Source organism: Melopsittacus undulatus, chromosome 4, assembly GCF_012275295.1.
Source record: "Melopsittacus undulatus isolate bMelUnd1 chromosome 4, bMelUnd1.mat.Z, whole genome shotgun sequence".
Lineage (NCBI taxonomy): Eukaryota > Metazoa > Chordata > Aves > Psittaciformes > Psittaculidae > Melopsittacus > Melopsittacus undulatus.
The window spans coordinates 108,918,203-108,943,215 of record NC_047530.1 but is presented as its reverse complement, the minus strand read 5'-3'; the positions used below and the strand labels follow the sequence as shown (position 1 = coordinate 108,943,215).

The window sequence follows — 25,013 nt, the reverse complement described above, 5'->3', positions numbered from 1 at the left end:
TGACATCTCACTGTAATCCAGCGCTAAACACAACATGCAGAAGGGGCAAGTGTTAACTAAAACATTTCAAGCCTTTACATTAGGGAAAGGACCAAACACCTGGTCAAAATCCAACGTTACACTGGAAACAACCTACTAACAGTCAAATGTGATGAAAACCGTCTCAATTCCTGGCTATTCATTCTGCAGAAGCACTCAGAGAAGCAACTTCATAAACATTTTTCCCATCTTTAGCATCAAACATCAGCAAAACAAGCAGCAAGGGTTGGAAAGTTATTCGTTTATACTATATGCTTCATTTAAATATGACTCTGCTTTCTGTACACTTTTGTTAGCTTACTGAGGCATCAGCACCCTCAAGATGACCACTTATCCCCTACCCTTCAAAAAGTTGCAGTCACAGAATCCCAGCCTGGTTTGGGTTGGAAGGGCCCTTAAATCTCCTCCAGCTCCAACCCCTGCCACGGGCAGGGACACCTTCCACTGGAGCAGCTGCTCCAAGCCCCTGTGTCCAACCTGGCCTTGAGCACTGCCAGGGATGGGGCAGCCACAGCTTCTCTGGGCACCCTGTGCCAGCGCCTCAGCACCCTCACAGGGAACAGCTTCTGCCTAAGAGCTCAGCTCAGTCTCCCCTGTTCTGGCAGGTTCAAGCCATTCCCCTTGGCCTGTCCCTACAGGCCCTTGTCCCAAGCCCCTCTCCAGGTTTCTTGTAGCCCCTTTAGGCACTGGATGACTGTTATAAGGGCTTCCCTGAGCCTTTTCTACTCCAGGCTGAACAAGTCCAAGAACCCACAGTCTCTCTTTCCTCTTTCTTTCTTTCTTAGTCAGTATGATCTTAAACAGTAGCAGGGTGCAAGCCAAAGAAGCCCAAGCACTCCTCCAAGCTTCACTAAGGGGCATGTGCTAAGCAAAGCTCACACACAAGCCCAGAACAGCAAGCCTTGGACTATTTTCAGTAGACTTGTCTTGGCAGCACACATTACCCTGAGTCTGGTGGCTGTCTGGTTTCAGCTGTGCTGCTACCATATAATTAGCACAACACTAACCACAAAAACGTGGCTGGACAGGGACAGGAGTAACTCCAGGTAATGTGACACAGGACTCCCTGCTTCACCTGCTCACAGTGGTGTGTGCTCCCAGAGATGGAGGGATGCAGCCTGTGCCAAGCAATCACAAGTCAAATACTTGTCAGGCTGAATTCCTGGAAACCCACATCTAGGAAAAGGTTGTTCCAGACACCTGGTTACCTTCTGGTTCACAGAGCAAGGAAACAACCTCAGCATGTTCAGGCCATGTAACACTGTCTGCCTCAAAGCCCAATCCATGAAATAAAACCATTTGACAACCACTCAGCCTTTGAATTAAAAGCAACGCAAACTTGAAGTGTCAGATCTATATCACATAAATAACTGTTCCTTCCCAGCCTATCCCTTCATCAGCTCAAACAGATGAAAACTGTCACATATAACTACAAAATCCACCAAATTCTTACACTGTTCAACAAAGTATTTCATTTCCTCACAGGTAAGTTTGGGGCAGTGACAAAACTTAAAGCCAAACAGCTTCTCACAGGTTGTAATAGGTTACACATTTGACATTAACTCCACAGCTTGGAATTCTTCTGTACATAATGGGTTTGCCTTCTTCCAAAGTTAGCATGCTTTTATAACACTGGGAAAATAGATGATTTAGATAGATAATAGAGAGCAGATACAAATAGATAGATGATAGAAAAATATATAGCAAAAGTCCTCTACTAACGTGTAAATCAGCAGTGATGTACTGGTGAAAACACCTGTACGACAGTCATCAAACAGATAATATTTGAAGCCAGGAAGATGAACTATATGTAAAGCAAGCACCCAAACACCCTGTGACACAGCCACAGCCCCTTTAGGCACTGGAACTGCTCTCAATCTCCCCTTCAGGAGCCTTCTCTTGTCCAGGCTGCCCCAGCCCAGCTCTCTCAGCCTGGCTCCAGAGCAGAGCTGCTCCAGCCCTCGCAGCAGCTCCATGGCCTCCTCTGGCCTCGCTCCATCAGCTCCAGGTCCCTCTTGTGCTGCTGCCCCAGAGCTGGATCAGGGCTGCAGGGGGGGTCTCCCCAGGGCACAGCAGAGAGGCAGGATCCCCTCCCTGAGCTGCTGCTCACGCTCTGGGGGTGCAGCCCAGAATGAAGAGGCAGGGGGTTTCAAGCATCTAATACAGAGTAAAGTCACCCAAACACATATTTAACATGCAAAATAGAGCACACATCTTCTACAAACATTCATTTAAGGAAAACTGGACTGAGTTAGATCTTCATATTTATGTTACAGATAGTTGGGCTGTTTGCCTAGAAAACTAGGAGGAGACACGATCGGAAAGAACCTGATCAAGCTATGCAAAATTATAGTACTACTTCAGAAATAGGTCAGTATCACACTTGCTGTAAAGTGTGAACTACTGGAACACATACATTTTTAAGACTTCACTTTAACTACATCATGGAATTTACCTTTTTTTGCAGAAAGTGAGATTTATGTAGAACCCTACAATGGTTTGTGTTGGAAGGGACCTTAAAGCTCATCCAGCTCCAACCCCTGCCATGGGCAGGGACCCCTTCCACTGGAGCAGCTGCTCCAAGCCCCTGTGTCCAACCTGGCCTTGAGCACTGCCAGGGATGGGGCAGCCACAGCTTCTCTGGGCACCCTGTGCCAGCGCCTCAGCACCCTCACAGGGAACAGCTTCTGCCTAAGAGCTCATTCTCAGCCTTCCCTCTACCAAGTTAAAGCTGTTCCCCTTGTTCTATCACTACAGGCCTTTGTCCAAAGTTTCTCCTAACTACATTACCTATTATTTTACCTCATATAACTGTTGCTAGAGCATTTATGAACAGAATTCCCTCCTTCTCAGCCTCTATGGCATACATTCAATTTTCCATCTCTTACTTTAGTCAACTACCAAAAACCCCTTCATCTTTATCATTCTCTACCCTACTTTACCTTCTCTGCCCTTCTTGCCCCTTGTTTTAGGGGTGGCTACTTTTCACTGCTCTTAAGGGCCACTTCACTGTCACCTCCCACAGTGCTGTGGAGTGATGAGACATTGCCCTTCACCCTGGAAATGACACCCAGCAGGCATCACCATCCCTCCAGTGAGAATGCTGTCAGTGCAAACTCCTTCTCCCTGCTCCAACCCCAGCTTTATGAGCCTCGTTCAGGAAATGCTTAATGCAGTGCAGTTTCCAGAATCATACAATCATAGAACAGTTTGTGTTGGAACGGACCTTAAGATTATCCAGTTCCAACCCCCTGCCATGAACATTTACAGCCATAAGTAGCACAAGAGAATGGAATTTGAAACCTCATTCAAAGCTCTTGTGTCTTACATCAGACAACTTTCGATATGTTTTCATAATCACAGCATTTCATATAAATTATAGACTAATGGCATGTTGAGTGGAAGTCAAAACACATTTTTACTCTGCCTACAGGCTGCATTCCCACTATACAATGAAAACCTACAAGTCTGAAGGGACTGTTTTGTTCTTTTTAACAGCTAATGAATATTACCTGCAACAGAATCCCATTCTGTTCCCCTCAGTTGCTTAATGCCATTCTCCTTTCAACTTCCTTTATGATTTATAGTTTTTTAAAAGGGGAATTTGAAACCAAAAAGCTTACCTTGAAAGCGGGTATATCCTAATGTTTCTCCTCGGAAACTCTTATAGTATTTTACTCCATAAACTATAATTGGTCTTCTAAGAATATGTGCAAGTACAAAAATGTGTGTCTGCTCCAAACTCGCTCCAGGCTGAAGGAAACACAAAGAAAAGACATTACTTGAAGCAGAACTTATCTTCTACTTTGAAATACAAGCTCCAATCTGAGACAGAAAATGCTTTTAAGAGCGATGCAGCTTTGACAGGGAAAATGGAAGACTGGAAGACTATTACATATCAGTTGGAAATAAGCAAAAACATTGTAGCTTCCACAGGAACTTAATCTGTCAGTCATAATTATTTGTCCCATTGCCCAGATTCAATCCAATTCCCCAGTTAGATGGGAAACTCTATGTAATGCAATAGTAAAGATAGCAGTAATTCACTCATCCGAGGACAGGTTAAGGGAAATAACCTTTGGATGACAGGAAAAGAGCACATCCAAAACCAATCACAAGAAAAAAAAAAGCACTAAAATCATGGTTATACTTTAAAAGAGGACTAAAAATATCCCAACATTTGGAAGCTTATAGGAACGTAAATCTCCTTTTGGAGGGGAATTGTAATATAGCAGCTTGTTGAAGTTTAAGCACTGTAAGCTTAATCTGAAGGAATGTTCTAGGAGGTAAGTGTAGTAGGAACGAGGATCAGGACACAAAACAGACAACTGTGTATCTGTTTATTCTATACTGACACCAGAAGACCCATACTTTGTACTGTACTGCTTAATTGTAAGCTCTGAAATCAGGATTCTAAATGAAGCTTTCCATCTGGGCAGAAGAGACTACCCAGTCATGCTTTAATACTGCTGGCTTAAGAGGAATTCTTTCCTTTCTTACTACATGAAGAACAATTCAAGTTGTTGGAATTTCTCTTCAGAGATCAAAATAGCCCATCTAACAGCTATCTTCTGAAGCAGTTTTCGTACCTGACTCGCAAGAGAGAGTATGAATGCCCAATCTTCCTGCCACTGTTCCTCTCGCAATGAGAAATGTAAACCAAAGCTTTGGGAATACCACGATTCCCACTCTTTCCAGCGTGTGTAGAACCTGAAATGTTAGGGAGAGAGAAAAATGGTAAAGAAAAAGAATTACTCAGTCATCATATCCATGTGATAGCAATACTCAACCCTTGTAATCCTTTATTCCAAGTCTGTAATGAAGAGGGAAGAAAGAGAGCGTATATGTCAGGAAAACTGGATTGTTTTATTTTTAACCTTCAGGAGACTCCACTTGGTAATTCTCATTGAAGAAATCACTTGGGGTCACAATGCCTACAGCAAACACACTGCAATAGATGCCAGCTCCTAACAGGCTTCTGGCTAGTTTGGTACTCCTTGTAATAGGTCTTTTGAAGCCTTATTAGGCTTATGTAAGTGTTGATGTACAGGGAACATAACTCAGACGTCCTGTTTCACCTAAGAGAAACTGCTTATTCTTCTCACACAAACAGTACAAGCACCTTCTATTGCTGTCCATATCATGAGCCAGTTAACTCCAAAGTACACATGTAAATGCTTCATTCCTGGCAGTGTTCAAGGCCAAGCTGGACAGAGCCTTGGGCAACATGGTCTACTGTGAGGCATCCCTGCCCATGGCAGGGGTTTGGAACTGAATGATCATATGGTCCTTTCCAACCCAAACCATTCTAGGATTCTATCAATTTCAAACATGGTTTAGAGGCAGAAGCTGGTTTATATCAGGTTTTGGAGCAAAGAGTATGGCCATTTTACATCATATGGAATAGTTATAAAGCAGCATGGAGAAGAATCAATATAGCAAATGGGACTGATCAGGTTTACACTGATTGAAGTCACAGGATTTCTATTTTTCAGTTAAAATTATCATTTTTGCACACCAGCTTAGTCCCAGTGTTTTATATTTCTTAATCAATTCCAAAGAAAAATAACCTACACATTAAAAAGCAGCTTCTGGCTTTCTGGAATTTTAAACTCGGGCTGATCACCACACTATGGAAAGGCCATAACTTCACATTGGGAACATGGATTTAGTGAAGAGTGCTAAGCCAACTCAGAAACAATGGCCTTTACTGTGAACACAAAGAAACCATTCTGAAGTTCAGCTTATTAAAAAAGTCATTGAGATGAACTCATTTAATTAAAATCTGACAAAATTAACAAGCAGGGAGTGTGTGTGGAAAAAACCTTTCCTCTGCTTTCAGCAAAGATGTTATCATCCTAAAACCCTGGCGCATGGAACAGCCATCACCAACCAGGTTGGCTTTCCCAAGGAGAACTCAAACCTCTGCATGGCTTAAAAGACCCATTAATAAGACATTTTGACAGGTCTGTAAGTGCTCACTCACTGCAACACATCCACAGGGAATCTTCTGGATCCACATTCCAGTTCCTAGCCAAATACATCAACTGCTTCCCTGTTTGCAGCTGACAGTTATCTTGCCTGATTCCCCCAAGAAATCTCTAAGCAAACACCTTGTACTAAATGAATCAGATGTCAGGTCTCCTGAAAGGAGGACACAGAGAGCAAGAGCACATGAGGAAAGAAGGAAAAGACAATGGAAGAACTGAAGAAAAAACCCAAAAGAACTACTTAGAAAACACTATCCTAAAGAAGTTCCTTCTTTGAGTTATCAGCCATAGACACAGGTATCTACAGATGTTCACAGCCTTGCAGACACAAGTCACAGCTCAAGGTTTTAATCTCATTTAAAACAGAGTTTACAGTTTAACACAAGTGAACTGAATGCATCTGTAGTGAAGAAAATGTAAAACCTGAAAGCCAGCTTGGGGCATTAGCCACAAGCTAATGGTGGAATACAAAAAGGGACAAAGAGCACACTTATGCATAAACTAGTGTAGTGTAGTGGTTGCAAAGGTGAGATGGAAAAGGCTCCACAGGCCAGAGCCCCTGGGAACTGCAATACTGAGCTTCCTCTGGGTACCAGCCACTGGAAAGTCTCTAGAAAATAGATTCTCCTTTGTTCAGCATCTAAACAAACATAACAAAAAGCATCCAAATGAGGTACATGAACGTTCCATGTCTGACTATAAAAATACCCATTTTTAAGCATCTTGTGAAGGCTTTGATGATCAATTCCACTGGATGAAAGTCAGAGCATACTGTTGTTGAGACTAGTGACTGCATTTAAGAGCCTATTCCTTCAACACCTATGATTCAAGCCAGTGATGATAATATCACTTCCTATCTGTTACATGCCCAAGCCCACAAAATTAGAAGTAAAGGGATCATCCCATACGCAATCTATACAGCAAGTACAGGATGCACAGGATGATCAGTGCCCCATCCCTGGCAGTGCTCAAGGCCAGGTTGAACACAGGGGCTTGGAGCAAGCTGCTCTAGTGGAAGGTGTCCCTGCACATGGCAGGGGGCTGGAACTGGATGAGCTTTAAGGTCCCTTCCAACACAAACCATTCCAGGATTCTATGATTCCATGAACTTACAACAGAACTTAAAGACTTCTCACACCCTCAATCTGGACTTTCTGAAAGTGACTTGAGTCTGATCCTGTTATCACCACCAACATGTCAGCTGACTCTTCAACAATTCCCTTCACTAACAGCCTCTGCAGACAGAGCACATGTTATAAAGGATGTAGCTCTATAGATATCTGTATTAAAACCTGCACTAATACTTCCAATGGCAACCCAGCAAACAAGCTTATCCAGACAGGAGGTAGGCAACTGTATTCAAACAACTACCCAGGAACACATTAATCTGTTAAAAAAAGCCCTGTGCTACCAATAAGCATAAAGATTAAGTAAATTCAGAGTAAAATGCAAACTCTGTCTAGCCCAGGAACTAAAAAGCTTACCTAGATTTAACACACTCTAAATAATGAGGGTTATGTTAGATACAGCAGTGAGCCCACAACAGTTAACACGAACAATTTGAAGGATTGGTTTAAATCTCCATAGTCTGCAGCATGTTTTTAGATACCACACTTGGTTCTGTTGCCATAAAGAACAAAACCTGATCATAAATTTCTGTTCAGGCTGCAGGGGAACTGTTTGTGATGCCAGGGACATTCCTGCCTGGTTGAGATGTATGCTCCATTATAAACAGCTCTGAAGTAGTGACAGATTCATTTGGGTTCTCAAGAGAATTGTTACTAAAGCACCACTACTTTAAATGCAGCTCTAGGTACTAATTTGGGGAGTTTTCTCCAAACAGCAGGTAGTTGGGAACAGCAATCACAGAAGCTACTCCTGCACTGCACAAAGAGCCAGTCCTTTTGCTCTTTCTCTACTACATCTGCTGATAGTGTTCTACTTGTCTTCAACTGTAACTACAGAGTATTTTGGGTTGGAAGAGACCTTAAAGCTCATCCAGCTCCAACCCCTGCCACAGGCAGGGACCCCTTCCACTGGAGCAGCTGCTCCAAGCCCCTGTGTCCAACCTGGCCTTGAACACTGCCAGGGATGGGGCAGCCACAGCTTCTCTGGGCACCCTGTGCCAGCGCCTCAGCACCCTCACAGGGAACAGCTTCTGCCTAAGAGCTCAGCTCAGTCTCCCCTGTTCTGGCAGGTTCAAGCCATTCCCCTTGGCCTGTCCCTACAGGCCCTTGTCCCAAGCCCCTCTCCAGCTTTCCTGCAGCCCCTTTAGGCACTGGAGCTGCTCTCAGGTCTCCCCTTCAGGAGCCTGCTCTTGTCCAGGCTGCCCCAGCCCAGCTCTCTCAGCCTGGCTCCAGAGCAGAGCTGCTCCAGCCCTCGCAGCAGCTCCATGGCCTCCTCTGGACTCACTTGAGCATAGGAACATAAGAAAACTAAACCACTTGTCTCTCACATTATTAGTCCTTATCAAACTCTTCCCTTAGTTCCATTACACACTTGAGAGCTGCTGGATACCTCTACGGGTCCAACTCCAGGAATTTTTCCTCCAGCAAAGGCAAATCACAGCACTGGACTAAAGAAGGTCACTGACAAAAGTTGTTTTACAGAACAATAATTTAATTCTATGGCCATGTGACAGCAGCAGTTAAATGCCAATGCTCTGTGCTTTGCTGCCATTATTATAGCAGACAGAAGAGGAACAAAATGAGCAATACCAAATAAAGCTGTAACTAAGCAGATGGAATGAAAATACTGGAAAAGTTCAGACAGGAATAAAAGGCTATCTACTATTAACAATCTTCTGCAAAGCTTCCCCCAGGGCATGACATGTGCATGATTTACATTGCAAGTATAAGGAAGTTCCAGTCTTAATAACTGTGATCAGTGCACTCTTGACAAGTACAAAACACAAAATGTTTTACTCTGGTTTAAATTCTATTTGCTGAATCATAGAATGGTTTGGAAAGGACCTTATGATCATCCAGTTCCAGCCCCCTACCATGGGCAGGGATGCCTTCCACTAGACCAGGTTGCTCCAAGCCCCATCCAACTTCTTCCTTGTACCACACACTGTTGTCACCAAGTTCAGAAAGTCCAAGTTTCCAGTGTTCTCATTTAGAAACAAGCTACATCTACATTACTACATGAATCACACTGTGACTCAACATCTGAGGTAAACTGGGCAGTGGTGGTGGTGTGCCTTTGTAACTCTGTACTACTACCAACTCCTATGCTACACAGGAAGCTGCCTTTAAAGCTGACACATCATCACTCACCAATGTGAACAGTCGTGTAAACTGTCGTGAAGAGCCTTCCGCAGCACTGAGTCCTTGTCATAGATGCCCCACGTGGCCTGCAGCACTGAATCAAGCAGGCAGTCCCCTGCAGTGCGGTTCCAAAGTGCATATAACCGGCTGTCCAAGCGCGTACCCAGCTCCAGCGACCAGTTAATGATGGGAGATTCCTCTTCTAGCTCTGCAATGTGACAAGACCCTCTCTTAAAACCTATATTCATTCAAAGTCTCAGAGAATATGAGCAGAGTAATGACAATCTCAACACATTACCCACTTACAGTCACCAAACTTAAATTTTCCTTCATACTACAAAAACACTACAATGGCTATAAAGGCATTCCTTGGGCAAAATACTGTTTAGAAAAGAAGGCAAAAGTCCCCAAACCAAACCATAGCCTTAAGCAAAGCATCATATCGTTTGTTTGAGGGCTATTACTGAAATGGAAACCTCTGTTCAGTTGTCTTCAAAGAGCCTGTGACTTAAAACTAAAGCTTTAAAGATCTTTCCAATTCAAAGATACACTACAAACACGATTTACACAGGCTCCGTTCTCTCTCTGCCTCATAAATAGCCTATAAGTGTTAAAATAAGTCCAGGGTGAAGATAACTTGAAAGCATCAAATCTATATTTAAAACAAACTCAGGCAACAAAGCCACACACACACACACTGAGGTTTTTATAGTAACAGAGATCTCTGTTGCAAAGCAAGGAAGGCTTCGAGCTGTTCTCAGAGCACTTACCTTTCTGAACATCTCTATCAAGTACTTCATCAAATAGCTTTTCTTGGACTGTGGGTGGCAAGTCTTCAATGTCTGGAAAATAGAAAGCAAATACAAAAATCACTTCATGTTACTATAAAAGAGACACATTACCAGCTGATGCTCAGGGGAACTTACGCAACAGCTTACAGCCTATCATCCCTAATGCCTCCTCTGAAAAGCTGCTATGATTTCAGATCTGTCACTCGTGAACACAGGCTTCAGAGAGCACACTGAAGTAGATCTCTGCCTCAGACTGACTGTCATACCTTTTATGCAGAAAGGATGGGCACAGCACACGTAGGACAAGAACGGAGTTCTCTGAAGGAGGAAGTAGAAAACCACTTGGAGGTGGAAAAAGAAAAACCATATTCAACCTTACTATATTTAGGACAGCTTCAATCCTAGGCAATAGTTTTCCACCCATCTGAATGGCTTCCCCTCCCTGGGAAGAGGAGGACAGGCAGAGCTTGCCAAGAGCCTTGTTCTTGGACAGAACATCCACTTCCTCAGGCACTTCACACAGACTTCAATGGAACGCTTCAGAGAACCCCAATGGTTTAGAAGCCACAGTTTGCAGGTTAGAAAACAAGGAATAGGGAAACTATTGAGGCATGACATGGAAAATGCCACTTCTGACAACTGCTGCAAGATGTTTACAGGGAGAAACTGCAGCTATGGATCTACCTCTGAAAACTGTATAATAGGCAAAACTCCTTTGGGACTCCTGTATCATGTAACACACCACACACATTCTAAAACACAAACACATGAAGGTTTGCTCATGGCCTGCAATTCAATGCAGGTCAAGTCGTAAAAGCTTGCTAGGATCAGCACCTCCAGAATCTTTGCAAGCTTCAGCACAATTAAGAAACGTAAATACATTAATGCTAAGGTATTAAATCAATTAGTTAAACAGGGACATCTAGTACCCCTTTGGGCAGTCTAGGGGATAATACCTGGGCTCTAAGTGGTATTTCAAGCTCTCAATTTCAGCGTCCTACCTGCCCGTCCTGCTCAGATGTCCAATATCCATGGGCTTGTAGAGGCAAAGGCCACATTTAGGCACATGAGTTGCTAATGACACGCACCATTTGGTGTGGGCAGGGTGTTTGTGGGGTGGGTTTCTTTAGATTTGGGGGTTTTAAACTAAAACTGGCTTACACTGGCCAGCAATGAACTTAGAAGCTTTCCACTCTAACACCCACGCACTGGCTCTTTGGGAGGATCCAATGCATTTATTTGAAAGATCAAGTGGAAACTGGTTCTTAACTACATCATATAGGTAGTATATGAACAGGACTGTGGGATTTATACACCCATCCATGGAAATGCTATCTTAAGACCAACGAACTGCTGACTACAAAAGAGGTTCAGGTGATTAAGTGTGATGGAAGTGAAAATACATCGAGTGTCTTGATGCACAGAAGCCACTGAACATTCTTGTTCCTCTTATCTAAATGCTATTACACGCATCAAAAAGCTGCATAGTGGTTTAAAAGATGTCTCTCAAACACTAAAATTCCTCAGTTGTGGTGAAAACAACAATTCTCCTGAGGGTTATGAAATAATCCTTCTGCCCCTTTCCCTTCTCTCCCCCGAACAGCAATGAAGTGTTAAGTCTCTAAACACTTTGTACACCCACACTGTCTGCCTCTCATACATGACCCCCAGAATAAGACTGAATAGAGCACCACAGCCAGAGAGTTGCTAGACAAGTGGTAAATATTATCCAGACTTTTTGAGGAGGAGGAGATAAGGCAACACTCAACCAAAAAGGTTTCAAATACAGTTCTTACAATGCTACTGCTTTATAAAGAACACCAGTGTTCTGATTAGTACAGACTGCATTTACACATTTTCTTATCACTGGTAGCATTTGTATTAAAGGAAATGGCTATTGAAGATGAAAAGCCTTCTAATAGCTCTTTGTTTAATTGACAGACTCTTGATTGTAGAGTACTTAAAAAGTATTCAAATAGTGCTATTGCTATAGCCTGGTACAAATGCAAAAGGATGAAAGCTGACACAGCTGCATGCAAAGTCACATCAGAGTCCAGAAAGGTTTGGGCTCTGATCTTAACTTTAAACACAGCCTGCCTATAAAATACACCACTTTTCTTCAAGCTTTTTGTGTCTAAAGAGAACAATAGATATTCACAGGAATAAGATACAGGCTGAAGTGTACAAATACTGTACATTAATAAGCAAATTCAACTATTAGATCTCACCTGCACTGTTAAAACTTAATAAATTAAAGCTATACACACAGAGTACCACCAAACAGTCAAAGTATACATCTAAACCAACCAATACCTAACTAGGTGATAAGAAATATCTTCCATTAGTAGTAAGAATTTAGTAAGTACCTGCAGGTAATGTAAATGTTACAAGGTCAGTCAGAAAATAGCAAGCAAAGTCTCCCTTTCGCTGATGAAGAGATGCAGCAATTTCACGACGAATTTGTTCTGTTACCTCTGGACACACCATGGCAGGAATGCACTTGGCTGCATGTTGGGATACCTGTAAGACAACACAGTTACTGCACTCAGAATTATTGCTAGTTAAATGCAAGGATTTAGGGGTGATCACCACCAGCAGCAGACAGGATTTTGTTAGTAATGCAACAGAGGGATAAACATTGGTACCCCAAAAGGCTTGGGTTGGAAAGGACCATCCAGCTCCAACCCTTGCCACAGGCAGGGACACCTTCCACTAGAGCAGCTTGCTCTAAGCCCCATCCAGTCTGGCCCTGAACACTGCCAGGGATGCAGTAGCCAAAGCCTCTCTGGGTACCCTGTGCCACCACCTCAGCACCCTCACAGGGAAGAACTTCTTCCTTATATCTAACCTGAACTTCCCCTGTTTCAGTTTGAACCCATCACCCCTTGTCCGGTCGCTAATGAAGAGTCCCTCTTCAGCATCCTTTTAGGCCCTTTCAGATACTGGATGCTGCTCCAAGGTCTCCACTCAGCCTTCTCATTACTGGCAGTAGGAATTCATTCAGTGACACAGTGAAGTGACAAGGAGGATACTGGATGTATTAGAACACCCTTTAATATACTTGTTTTCACTAATAAACATCCTAGCAAAGCAAATCATCATGTGGCTCAAACACTGTTAAGCCGCTACAAATACATACTAAATAAATGGTATGTATTATTGATGTAATATATGGGATATATTCCTAGAAACTGAGACAAAATCAAACAGAAACCTCTGTAAGATGCTATTTCAGCAAATCAAGTTGTTCCCAAATGTAGAACTCAATCCACCCAGAGAGCTATGTAAACAGCACAAAATTACTGATATTAGCCATGTATAAACATATACACTCTTCTCAATGATTTAGCTACATTTGTCTTGCTTCATTTACCCTTTTTAATTAGTCAACCCTTAGCATTCCATCATCCTTACGCACTTCTCAGGCATGTTACTTTTCTTAATGCTTTCAGAACTGCATTAAGCATCAAAAAAGGAAAAGAGCCAGAATAAAAACCTGGCTCCAATGAGGTGAGGAACCAGAGTGTGAGATGAAGAAAACATAGGAAAAGAAGGTAATAGAATTACTTATGGGCCCAGTAAGAGGGCAAACACCACCAGAAGGGAGGTGGACCATACCAAAATATACAAGGAAATGGAACGTGTAAGAACCAAGAGACCACAGAAGGAACCATAAAATGGGCAGAGTGGGGAAAATGCAGCAATTTCACAAAGCATTTCTCTGGAAGAGAAGCTCCCAAGAAAACAGTGGAAGACAGGCAGACTTTTTCATTAACAGAACTCAGAAAGCCCTACACTGTCATTGATGTCAGTGTTTTCCTCTCGGAGCATTTCCTCTCCCCCACCCAAAGCACAGGAAGCCCCACAATAGTTCACTTCCACCACCAGCGAGGTCAGAACGTGTGCCAAGGGTGCTCATTGATGAGAAAATTGAACAGCCTCAACACCACCACATACCTCCAGTCTTAAACTTGCTTCTTACGGAGAAGCATCAACAAAGGCACAAAGCAGCAGTTCGTGTATTCTAACAGTATTAGGCTCTATCCTCTAACAAAGAGTTACATGTCACTGGCTGCAAACAATGGTGCAGTTACATGAGGTTCTTACTAAGCATACACAAGCACAGAGTAACTCACCTCTGTGAGCAGAATAGCCAGCATGTCTTGCCTCTGGAAGCGTATGGCCAGATGCACCAGCGTGTAGCCCACATCGAAAGCAGAGGGGCGATTGAGGAGCCGCACTTCATCTGCAGTCAGCTGCCGGGCAATGTCTCCTCCTGACGACTTGTAAGCTTCAACAGCAGCTAAATCCCCTTCTACAACTCCTGAAGAGGAAACATAACACAATGACATTCACTTTAGCTGGTGAAGGAGCTATTCTGGACCGAGCTACCTTATTTAACACAGTTTATCTAATCTGAAACAGACCTAACACATGAACATAACCGCATACCAAAACACTTCGATTTCTTTATTAAAACATAATACTATGAAATACTTACACTTACCTCACCTCCTAGACCATTTCCACTATCCAAACTACTTGGAAGATACAGTAGATCAAAAGGCAGCTCTGAAGTGGTGCTGAGGTCCCTTGATGAAATACCAGGGATAACATACTCACTGGAGTTTCATCTGATCAGCAGTACTGAGGGACAGTCAGTCACTCCCAGTTTGATTTCTGTATCTCCCTTTTTACCTTATCTTAAAAACAAACTACTGGACCCAAGAAAAAGAACTATTAAAAGGTTTTTTGAATAAATACTGGGTTTGGGATTATTTTTTTTTACCCAAAATATGGTTTAAAACAGTGTTGGAAGAGGTACAGAACACAAAGTTTCTCCTGTTCACCATCACTGCTACTAACTGAACTTTGCAGTTATCATTCAGGGTACTCAATTCAAACTGAATTGAAATTACACACACACTATGTGTGCTTTGGAAATCAATGGAGCAGGGGGAACAACTCCCTAATGTCTTCTAGAGTCCCTGGAAATCTCTAATTTCTGTACCATGCTTCACAGCAAGGCCACTCATGCTGAATGCACTCCTCAGCTGGGTAGATTTTGACAGTGGATTTAGATAAGACATTAAGCAGAAGCTGTTCCCTGTGAGGGTGCTGAGGCGCTGGCACAGGGTGCCCAGAGAAGCTGTGGCTGCCCCATCCCTGGCAGTGCTCAAGGCCAGGTTGGACACAGGGGCTTGGAGCAGCTGCTCCAGTGGAAGGGGTCCCTGCCCGTGGCAGAGGTTGGAGCTGGAGGAGCTTTAATGTCCCTTCCAACCCAAACCAGTCCACGAATTACCAGAATACACCATCATCATCAAGATGTGGTGTTAAAAAAATCAGTTCCAATATTACACTTCCTAAATTCAGAAATACCTTCAAATATAAAGATTCTATTTCTGATACTTGCTTCATAACAGTGTAATGCTGAACTGTGGAAAAGGAAAAGTGATCTTCAAGCCATCTTTAAGTAAATGGACTACTTCTAATTCTCTGCTGAGAAGCAGCCCTATTTGCAGCAGTTCAACAACCTAAGAGTACGGGTTTTCTCATGCCTGTCACCTGTGCCATCCCCACTATTTTCTGTAGCCAAACCTCCTTCTCACTCCCAAGAGTCAGCAGTTGCACAGGGGCCATAAGGCTGGAAACTGAGACTCCACTTCACCCTTCACTCAATTTGCTTGCCAAGACTCAAAAACGGATCAGAAGGGAGAGAGGCAGCTATCAATGAGGGCACTCACTCCCATTCAGGTTCAAGGACCAAGATTCAAACCACAGACTCACCCAAAATACCCCCCACACACACACACAAAAAGCCCAAACCACCAAGGAAAACCCCCACACCAACCTGAGCTGCTAGGGAAGCACACTAACCTCTAGGCTGCTGGTTAATCCAGGATTTAGGAAAGCATTCTTAGCTCAGCCAAAGAGTCTATCACTTTCAATACTGAGATTAGAAGGCTTTCAGGAGAAACGCAGGGGGGGGAATGGATTATCAGTGCAAGACATTTCTCTGCAAAGTTATCAGCTCTGCTTAGCCAGCCTCTATGGATAAAAGTTACATTATTCATTCCAATGGTGTTCTAAAGCAGAGAAATTCCACAATACCAACTCAACTGCAAGTATCAGTCATGCAACACCTATCTCGGGGGGTACATGAGGAAGACCTGATACAACATCTACTTCATTTACCATCAGGGACTCCCAAGTCCTAACAGGCCAGGCCAGAATGCAAACAAGGACAACAACTTTAGCTTCCTGATGCATGCTTCTGGTCTGCCTGAACAGGAAGACATTCCCATTCCATTCCAGCATTAATGCCTCATTCTGCTCAAGTGCCTGCCTGTGTATTCACTCCAGATGAATTCAAGAACCTGTCATACTGAGAGTTCTGGCTGTCCAGTTTTAGTTCTTGTTCTGTAAGATGTAGAACTTTGATGATGAAAACATACTTTATTTGAAAGAAAGGAGCTGCTAATGCTGAAAAGCTACTCTGTGAAGGAACTGAACACTGAAAATCCCATTGTTTCCAAAACACTCTCCAAAACATGCCTCAAAGGAAGGTAATATGGGATGTGATCAACAGAGCTATGCTCCTGCAGCAACATTCCGACTTCTGCATGAAACTAAAACATACCAAAGCAAAAGGTATGGTTTTGTCCACACATCCTGTATCTGTAACAAGAATGAATCTGTAGCAAGAATGCCAAGTGTAGCATTTTATTTCCCTAAAATCACATTTATGACACCAACAAGACAACACTGAGGCTGCTCATGATATACCCAACCAAATGCAGCAAACTGACTTGTTGGACTTGGCCCATTATTTGGGCAGCTATGTATGTATACACAGACAGCAAAGACAGACAATTTCTCATGGCCTAACCTCTTAAAACAAGTTATTCTACAGCTTTGGCACACATCACCTTTTAGCAAACCGAAGAATTCACAGGGAAAGAAGAATCCTGATAGAAGAACAGATTCCACTCTATCTTCTGACAACCTCCATGACAAACATAACCAAAGCCAGCTTGGACAGAGCCTTGGGCAACCTGGTCTAGCATGAGGTGTCCCTGCCCAGGGCAGGTGGTTGGAACTGGATGATCTTAAGGTCCTTTCCAACCCTAACTATTCTATGACTGGACCCAAATCACTGTGACAGCTCAAGTCAGCCAGCCTGTCAATTACACACTATGCAGTGGTACCTCCTGATACAGCCTTAAGTCAGTGCCTGGTCAATTCCTATTTGTAATTACGTTTTTAGTGCTCAGGCAACTGATTATCATCCCTCTCTTAAGCAAACCTCAGCTACAGCTGAGGTCCAAGAGTGATGCTGAGTGGCAGCCATGAGAAGTTTGGCAATGCCTTCAAGCACAAGCTACTACAAACTACAATAAGGATCCAAATGAGAGACATGTGCCTCACGCAGCACTGCCAGTTCCTGCAGAGTATTCCCACGTCTTGCAATACTTGACATTCCTAAAAGCCCCATGTCCCAGAATTAATTACTAAAAAGTGTTACGTAAGCTGTAATTTTAAAAGCACATTTTCAACTTTGCTGATGAAGTTCAAGCTAAAGATCAATGCACACAACCAGGCAAACACGGGATGCTTCCTAGGTATACCTAAGAAATAGAGATTCTAAATGGATGGGGCTTGGAGCACCCTGCTCTAGTGAAAGGTGTCCCTGCTCATGGCAGGGGTTGGAACTGGATGAGCTTTAAGGTTCCTTCCAACACAAACCATTCCAGGATTCTATTTTAGGTATAGAGTTGGCCATATTTTACCTAGAAGTGAAGAGCACTGATGGTGTGCTAAATGACACATCAAACTTGTACAGCTACAGCTCACGGAGGGGTGAGGATGTGACTCTGTGCACACTGCAGCATCCCCTGTACCTTCATCCAAACAGCTGAGTACTAGAAAGGGAAAGATCAGGAAACTTCTAGATCAAGTCCAGACAAACTCACTTCTAGATGCACTAACCACTTTGTAACCGAGTCTCACTAACATGACACACAAAATCAAGCCATACAGATTCTTTGCACGGAGACCATTACAAGTCTGTTTCCTTCTAAGAAGCTTCCTCTTGCAAACCTGCTGCATGCTCCTACAACTGGTACTAACCTGCATTGAAATACTCTGACCTCAGTACCCAGAGCATCACTTCTGTGCTCATTACAAACCTCTCAGCCACAGTGAGGAAAGGCCAAGTTTCTTTTTACCTATTCTACCCACCATCTGCTCCATTTCAGCTGCTTCAAAAGGACAAGGAAAATTCCTGACAGCTCATAAGTGCCAGTCAGTGCAATTCAGTGAACACTGAGCAGAACCACAGCAGGAACAGGCAGATTGCCAGAAACATGAAACAGGAAGCATAGATCTTGCCCCAGAGGTGTGGGGTAAACTTGCCTGCATGAAACATCCATAAGAACTGCCTGCAATTCCTTAATCCAGGATCACCACTTCACAATGAGGTGTTGATATGCTTCTATTGACAATACGAGGCACATTCCTACAATGGCTTTGATTTCTGTCAGATGAATGAGAGCCTCCAATTCATTAAGTCTATTTAAATAAAGCTTAACAAAACACTATTTACAAGAAATATCACAGAAATATTTACTGCTGTTAAAATTCACTACATTTCCTAACACACAAGAGCCTGATTACTGCCACGAGCAGCCTCGGAATCGTGTTCTGATGCAGTGCTGTGCCAGTTGGATTATTCCCACTGACTCCTACTGCATTCCACAGACAGTTAAAATGTCAAAAGGAAGAGTGGCATTTGCCTTGTGATTGTTCATAGAGCAGCCGTGAGGGCTGCAGCAGCTAAACCTCCTGTGAGAGCACAGCTCTGAGCAGCTACAACAGCTACACAAATGCAGACAGACCTTGTAGGGACAGGACAAGGGGAATGGCTTGAACCTGCCAGAACAGGGGAGACTGAGCTGAGCTCTTAGGCAGAAGCTGTTCCCTGTGAGGGTGCTGAGGCGCTGGCACAGGGTGCCCAGAGAAGCTGTGGCTGCCCCATCCCTGGCAGTGCTCAAGGCCAGGTTGGACACAGGAGCTTGGAGCAGCTGCTCCAGTGGAAGGGGTCCCTGCCTGTGGCAGGGGTTGGAAGTGGATGAGCTTTAAGGTCCTTTCCAACCCAAACCAGTCTCTGATTCTGTATCTCCTGATCACAGCAAGAATAGCTTTTCTTTAAAGCCGATTCCAGAAATGTCAGCTTGGTGCTGCAACTGGAGACCAGTCTGTGTGTGTTCCCATCAAGCTGTGCTTTGCTTAATGCACAAACGTGTGACTTTAACCTGACACCATAAGTGACAAGAATGCCAAGAGCTGCACCCAAGTCATGAGATGACATGAATGTCATCATTCACAATGCAAGGTGCAAGAACAAATCCAAGTTCACATTCTGTGTTTCCAGGTTCAGCTCTGCTGCCATCTGGAATTCAGGCACTTCCTCTTAGTGGAATACTCTTTCACAGCACCAGGACCCAAGGCTTCTTTTTCTATTAAGGCCCAACTCTTGGAGATCAGGAACATGCAATCTCAATGTACTTGAGAAAATACTTTCTAGAGATGAAGAAGGTTATTTAAAAAGACTAATTTTAACCAATATTGATCCCCCAGTGACAACTATTTGTACCATCCTGAGCCTGGATTCTTCTTGCTACAACTGTTACACCTATCATCTCTATTCCATTGTGTTCAGTGTTAAGGCCAGGCTGGAGAGAGCATTGGGTCACAGGGTCCAGGGTGAGGCATTCCTGCCCATGGCAGGGGAGTTAGAACTCAATGACCTTAAGGTCCTTTCCAACCCAAACCATTCTATGATTCTATCACTTCTGCCTTTGTTCATATCAAAAAAGCCCACAATTACCATAGCTGCTAAAAACCAAACCACTTCAGCTAAGGTGCTATGAAGTTTATACATTAGAACATGTAAATGTTTATAGGATTTAGTGCTGTTAACTCAGAAAACATGCAAGAGCCTCTGGGCATATCTAGAAAACTAAACCCTGTTTGCCTGTTTTGCACAGTCTCAGTGACTTCAGAGCAGCTGGATATAAAAGCTTCCAGGGAAAACACTCCAGCAACTGCCTTTATTTACATCTCTCTTTGCAACAGCCCTGGAGTGTTCTGGTTGGCACAAACTGTCAATGGAATAAGCTAATTCTTTTAAATAAAAGGCAGAACTGCATCAGTGTGTCTGTGTCATGCAAAACTAAAGAGGATTCATTTCAATACACCTGCTGAAAGAAATACATTTGCTTTGCTAAATTAAGAGTGCGAAGATGCCTCTGTTTAGGTAAAACATCTAAAGAACAACCCAGATTTGTGATTTCTTTGATTCAAGGAGGCAGCAATGTTTCCACAAACAACCTGTTCTCACACTCGAATGGAGTACAAAAGGAAACACCCCATCTAAAGGAGGTCATTGAGCTTCTTATGTGGGACAACTGTAATCAACATCACTGTTCCTTGAACTGCTTGGTAAGAGAAGGTGAGTTTCTTCAACAACCATTATACATTTTGCAAGTCAGAAGTAAAGACTGATCACACACCTCTGATGTACACCAGATCAGAAACACAGAGCCCTGTGCTGCTTCTCTCCTGCCACAGATGCAATTACAAGTGGTCTACATCTTATATACACTCTCATTTACCCATCTACAGACTGAGCCTAACATTGGTTTACGTGCTAAAGTGTCCACACACCACATAAAGGGCTGATCAACTGACCCACCAAAACCCTATTCTGACACCTATTGCAAATCTTACTGCTCTTCCAGCACTGAGCATGCTGGGGACCTGTGGATTGAGCTCACAAGCTCCAGCCTTCTCTAGGGCTCTGCCTTCACCCTCTTCCAACTCCTCATCAGGGCCACATGAGGTGGCTATAAGGCAAGTTTTGTTATCGATAACTACTCTATCTTTTCAGCATTTTGAGCACCAAACACATTCAGTGTAGGCAGAAGTTCTCCTCTTAGAGGAAGAACTCCTTTGCAAGCAAATAGGACATACCACTACAGACAAAAGAGAGGGCTTGTCTCAATAATCTTTATAGGCCTCTAACCACACCATTCTGTTCATCCTCCTTTCTTCATGTATTAGCACACAGTCAACAGCAGTCTCTACATAATCACTCTCTACACAATGACAGTTTGAAACAGAACCTTCTCTATATTGAAGTTTCTTAAATTGTTCAAATTCAGCAACTTGGAAGTCATTTTACTTATTTTTAAGCTGATGCAAGACGACATGGACCCGTAGCCTGAACCCATCCAATGCAAGTATGGCTATTGCCTGCTCTCTTCTCTATACAAACAGCTCTCACCCCTATATACAGTATGTTTCTAACACATCATTACAAGTCAAAGCAGCAAACATGTAACAAGGACTGTTGGAAGATGTACTAATCCCCTCTCCTATCTGTCAGGGGTATCCACGCTCCTTGTTGCTTTAACAGCCCAACAGTTATGTGCAGGGTTGTACCCTAAAGGGAGGCTGGACAATGGAAAAGCATAGATGATAGTGAACTATCAGTGCTACCAAGGCAAATTTGAGTAACTGGTTTTAACCTGATCTTTTATTCCATTATTTTTAGCATTTATTATAACATTTTAGCACTAAGTACTTAATGCTTCTAATCAAAGCAGCCAAGAGACCAAAGTGTGTTCAGGAGTTAAGGTTTCCTACCAAGAAGTAAGGCATACAGAGTTTTACCTACTCTGAAAGATAAACATGCACAGATGTCATCTATTTATGACAGAACATATGTACAGGGCACAGCTGACAATACAACACAATTCCTTCCCCATGTGAAAGCTCTAAGCTGACATCACTGCACCTGGCACAGCAAACAAGTATGCCCAGTCATGCTTCCCAGTCCCAGAGAGGAACAGGGGAAGGAGGGCAGGCTGTACAGCTCACACCAGGAATTCTTCCCTCCCAGCCATCACAACAGATGCTGTGTGTCACCTCCAGACAACGCCAGTGCAACAGATAGGTCACTTATGCATGCTATACCTCCCCAAGGAGTTCAAACTAGCCTGAACTGACACCAGCAAGGATCAGTGCATGACTCTTCCCTATCAACACACTTCCCACTTCCTTACTACAGCATGAACAGCCTCACCAAGGTTTAGTTATACCATGGATGGGATGAGTAAACCACTCAAGTGTTTACCAAAACAGCAAAACCAGCAAAGAAAATATCAGCCCCCAAAACATCCCCTAATCTATCTTATTAAGTTCCATTTATATCAAGGTTAGTTTTCAGACGCACTTCACTGTAGGGTGGAAGGCAAATACACCACGAGGGCTACTTTGGGTGGCAATGCCAGCTGAAAGCATCTTAGTACATGAGCCCCTTCAGGCAGGGAAGAGCCACAGGCTCTGCAGGACACAGAGCAGGAGATGGGCTCCATCTCTCCTGTAGCTGTGGAGCTGTTGGAGACATTGCCCAGCGAAGTCTATACCAAAAGCTGGACACAACAACCCTCCCACAGGGTTTCTGAGGGCTTGGGTAACACATCTGGGCACTAATTCAGAAAAGTGAAGGGAGAAAAGGACAAAGGAGAAACAGAGAACCGGGAAGAGAGAGAATGCAGCTGACAAAGGAAAAACTAAGCAGACACATATGTAGGAATACTAGGAATGAACTAACAATCCTTTTAAGGATGCACTGCAAAACAAGTCATTACAGACTGCTCTAAATATTTTGGATTTGTTTAAGAAACATTCTCCTAGTTGTTTTCTTCACACACAGGAAGAGGAATGCATGTCTACATGGGTTTGGAGCCACCATCCATAGCAGGGAAGTCTGTCCTGTGATGGCAGCAGCTACCTCACTGGCCTGAACCAGGAGCAAAGAGCATACCCTCCTGCAGCAGCTCATAAGCAAGGTTAGAAGAGGAGAAGAAATGCAGTTTACTTACCATCTGTGGGCTACAGGAGCTGAACACACAACCCAAGTGTGCCCAGCAGCAACACATTGCTGGCAGCAGTGTAAAACACCAGGAGAGGGAAAGCTTCAGTAAGTACTGATGTGTAAGCCCCAAGCAAACTCTGAATGCTAGAGAGGTTTTCAAGTCAGAGACTCGTAAAACAGTTTGTGCTGAAAAGGACCTTAAAGCTCATCCAGTTCCAACCCCCTGCCATGGCAGGGACACCTTCCACTAGAGCAGCTTGCTCTAACCTGGATTTGAACCCTGCCAAGGATGGGGCAGCCGCAACACATCCCTGGATGTAGTGACCATCGTCATCCAGTTGTACTACTTCAATCCATAGCCAGCTGTAAGCAGCTCCACCAGGCCCCACAGCAGCACTTGCACATCAGATTCCCTAAGCCCCACATGCCACCAAACCTCTCTCCTACAGTCCCTTTGGCATAGATACCAAGAGTTACACATAAGGCAACATTAGCTTCTCCTCACCCAACACAGAATGAGTAACCCTGGGCTTCACATTAACTTTGTATCAGGTCCGTACAGCATAAAGCACCAGTGTCCTTGCAGAAGGGTTTGTGATATCTCACTGTAATTCAAGCTGGCATTTGCAGCAAGTCATGTTCTTAACAGCCATGCTTTGAGATGTTCTGCTTGATTTCAGTACATTTTAACCTAATGAATCAGTTCTAAAACCTCTTTTGAGACAGCATCATTTGATGGATACAACCACTGCTGCAAAAGAGTCAGGAACAAAAATAACATTCAAGTACATTTAGTTGCAGAGTTTGAGAGGGGGAATGCCACTAATCCTGCTCATTCAGAAAGAATGCCCTCCATCAAGGAAAACTACTCATGCTGAAATGCAAGAGCTGCATTCATCACATTGTGTACAGCCCAGATTTGCAAGGGATAGAAGCCTCCATGGTATGTTTATTTACTGAGGTGGGAAGAGCATTAATGGATGTCTCTGACAGAACAAATGAAACAAAAAGCCAACCACAAACATGCACACAGAGGTACTTTTCTAAATCCACAAGATATACATCGGTCTTGTTTCAGCCAAAAAGAACACATTGGAGGGGGGAGGAAATAGTCTCTACAAGTTTTTAATGAACCTCAGCATTAAAACCCAGTGAAATTTAGAAATGTGAAGAGAAGGCTCAACTAAACAACTGGCAAAGTATCAAACGCTTTCCTTTGTATTTGCTGGTCTTTTGGAACAGGGCCTGTAGGGACAGGCCAAGGGGAATGGCTTGAACCTGCCAGAACAGGGGAGACTGAGCTGAGCTCTTAGGCAGAAGCTGTTCCCTGTGAGGGTGCTGAGGCGCTGGCACAGGGTGCCCAGAGAAGCTGTGGCTGCCCCATCCCTGGCAGTGCTCAAGGCCAGGTTGGACACAGGGGCTTGGAGCAGCTGCTCCAGTGGAAGGTGTCCCTGCCTGTGGCAGGAGTTGGAACTGGATGAGCTTTAAGTCCCTTTCAACACAAATCGTTCTATTGTATACAGAACTATAAATGAAAGCTACCTTCTGTGAGAAAAAAAGGTAACCTGTCCGCCAATTGCTCTAATCTTTAACTTCAGAATTGCCTTTTAAAGTTTAAGTTTTTAACATCTCTCCCACATAAGATAAACTCAAAGCAAATGGACCCTCCACAGCTGATGAAGCTAGAACTTGGAGGTGCCCAGTCTGCCATTACCAAATCCTAACAAGCACCACTTGTCAGCTGGACTACAGGAACACACCACATACCAGCCCTGACCCCATTCATTTGCCAAGCTTACTTGACATTTAACATGAGCTTGTCCTGCTTCATAGCTTTGTTTAGCTGAGGACTGACAAGTGTTCAGCTCAGCTCTGAATTCACAAGAGCTCCAGCTGGGTTACAAACACCAGCTCACTGTGGTACAATAACTCACTTGATTCCGATGCTAAGAACATGTGCTTCAGGCAAAATTGTTCAACT

General features: G+C 43.6%; 1 protein-coding gene across 1 annotated transcript in view; it reads right to left on the bottom strand.

The window, feature by feature from the left end:
* Positions 1-25,013, bottom strand: part of ZRANB1 (zinc finger RANBP2-type containing 1) — a 46,907-nt gene that overhangs the window by 5,717 nt on the left and 16,177 nt on the right. The window contains exons 4-9 of the mRNA XM_005143731.4: positions 14,226-14,413; positions 12,456-12,609; positions 10,069-10,140; positions 9,308-9,506; positions 4,629-4,749; positions 3,663-3,792 (exon numbers count right to left, since the gene is read on the bottom strand). Of these exons, the coding sequence (XP_005143788.1) occupies positions 3,663-3,792; positions 4,629-4,749; positions 9,308-9,506; positions 10,069-10,140; positions 12,456-12,609; positions 14,226-14,413 (864 nt within the window). The remainder of the gene's footprint in view (positions 1-3,662; positions 3,793-4,628; positions 4,750-9,307; positions 9,507-10,068; positions 10,141-12,455; positions 12,610-14,225; positions 14,414-25,013) is intronic.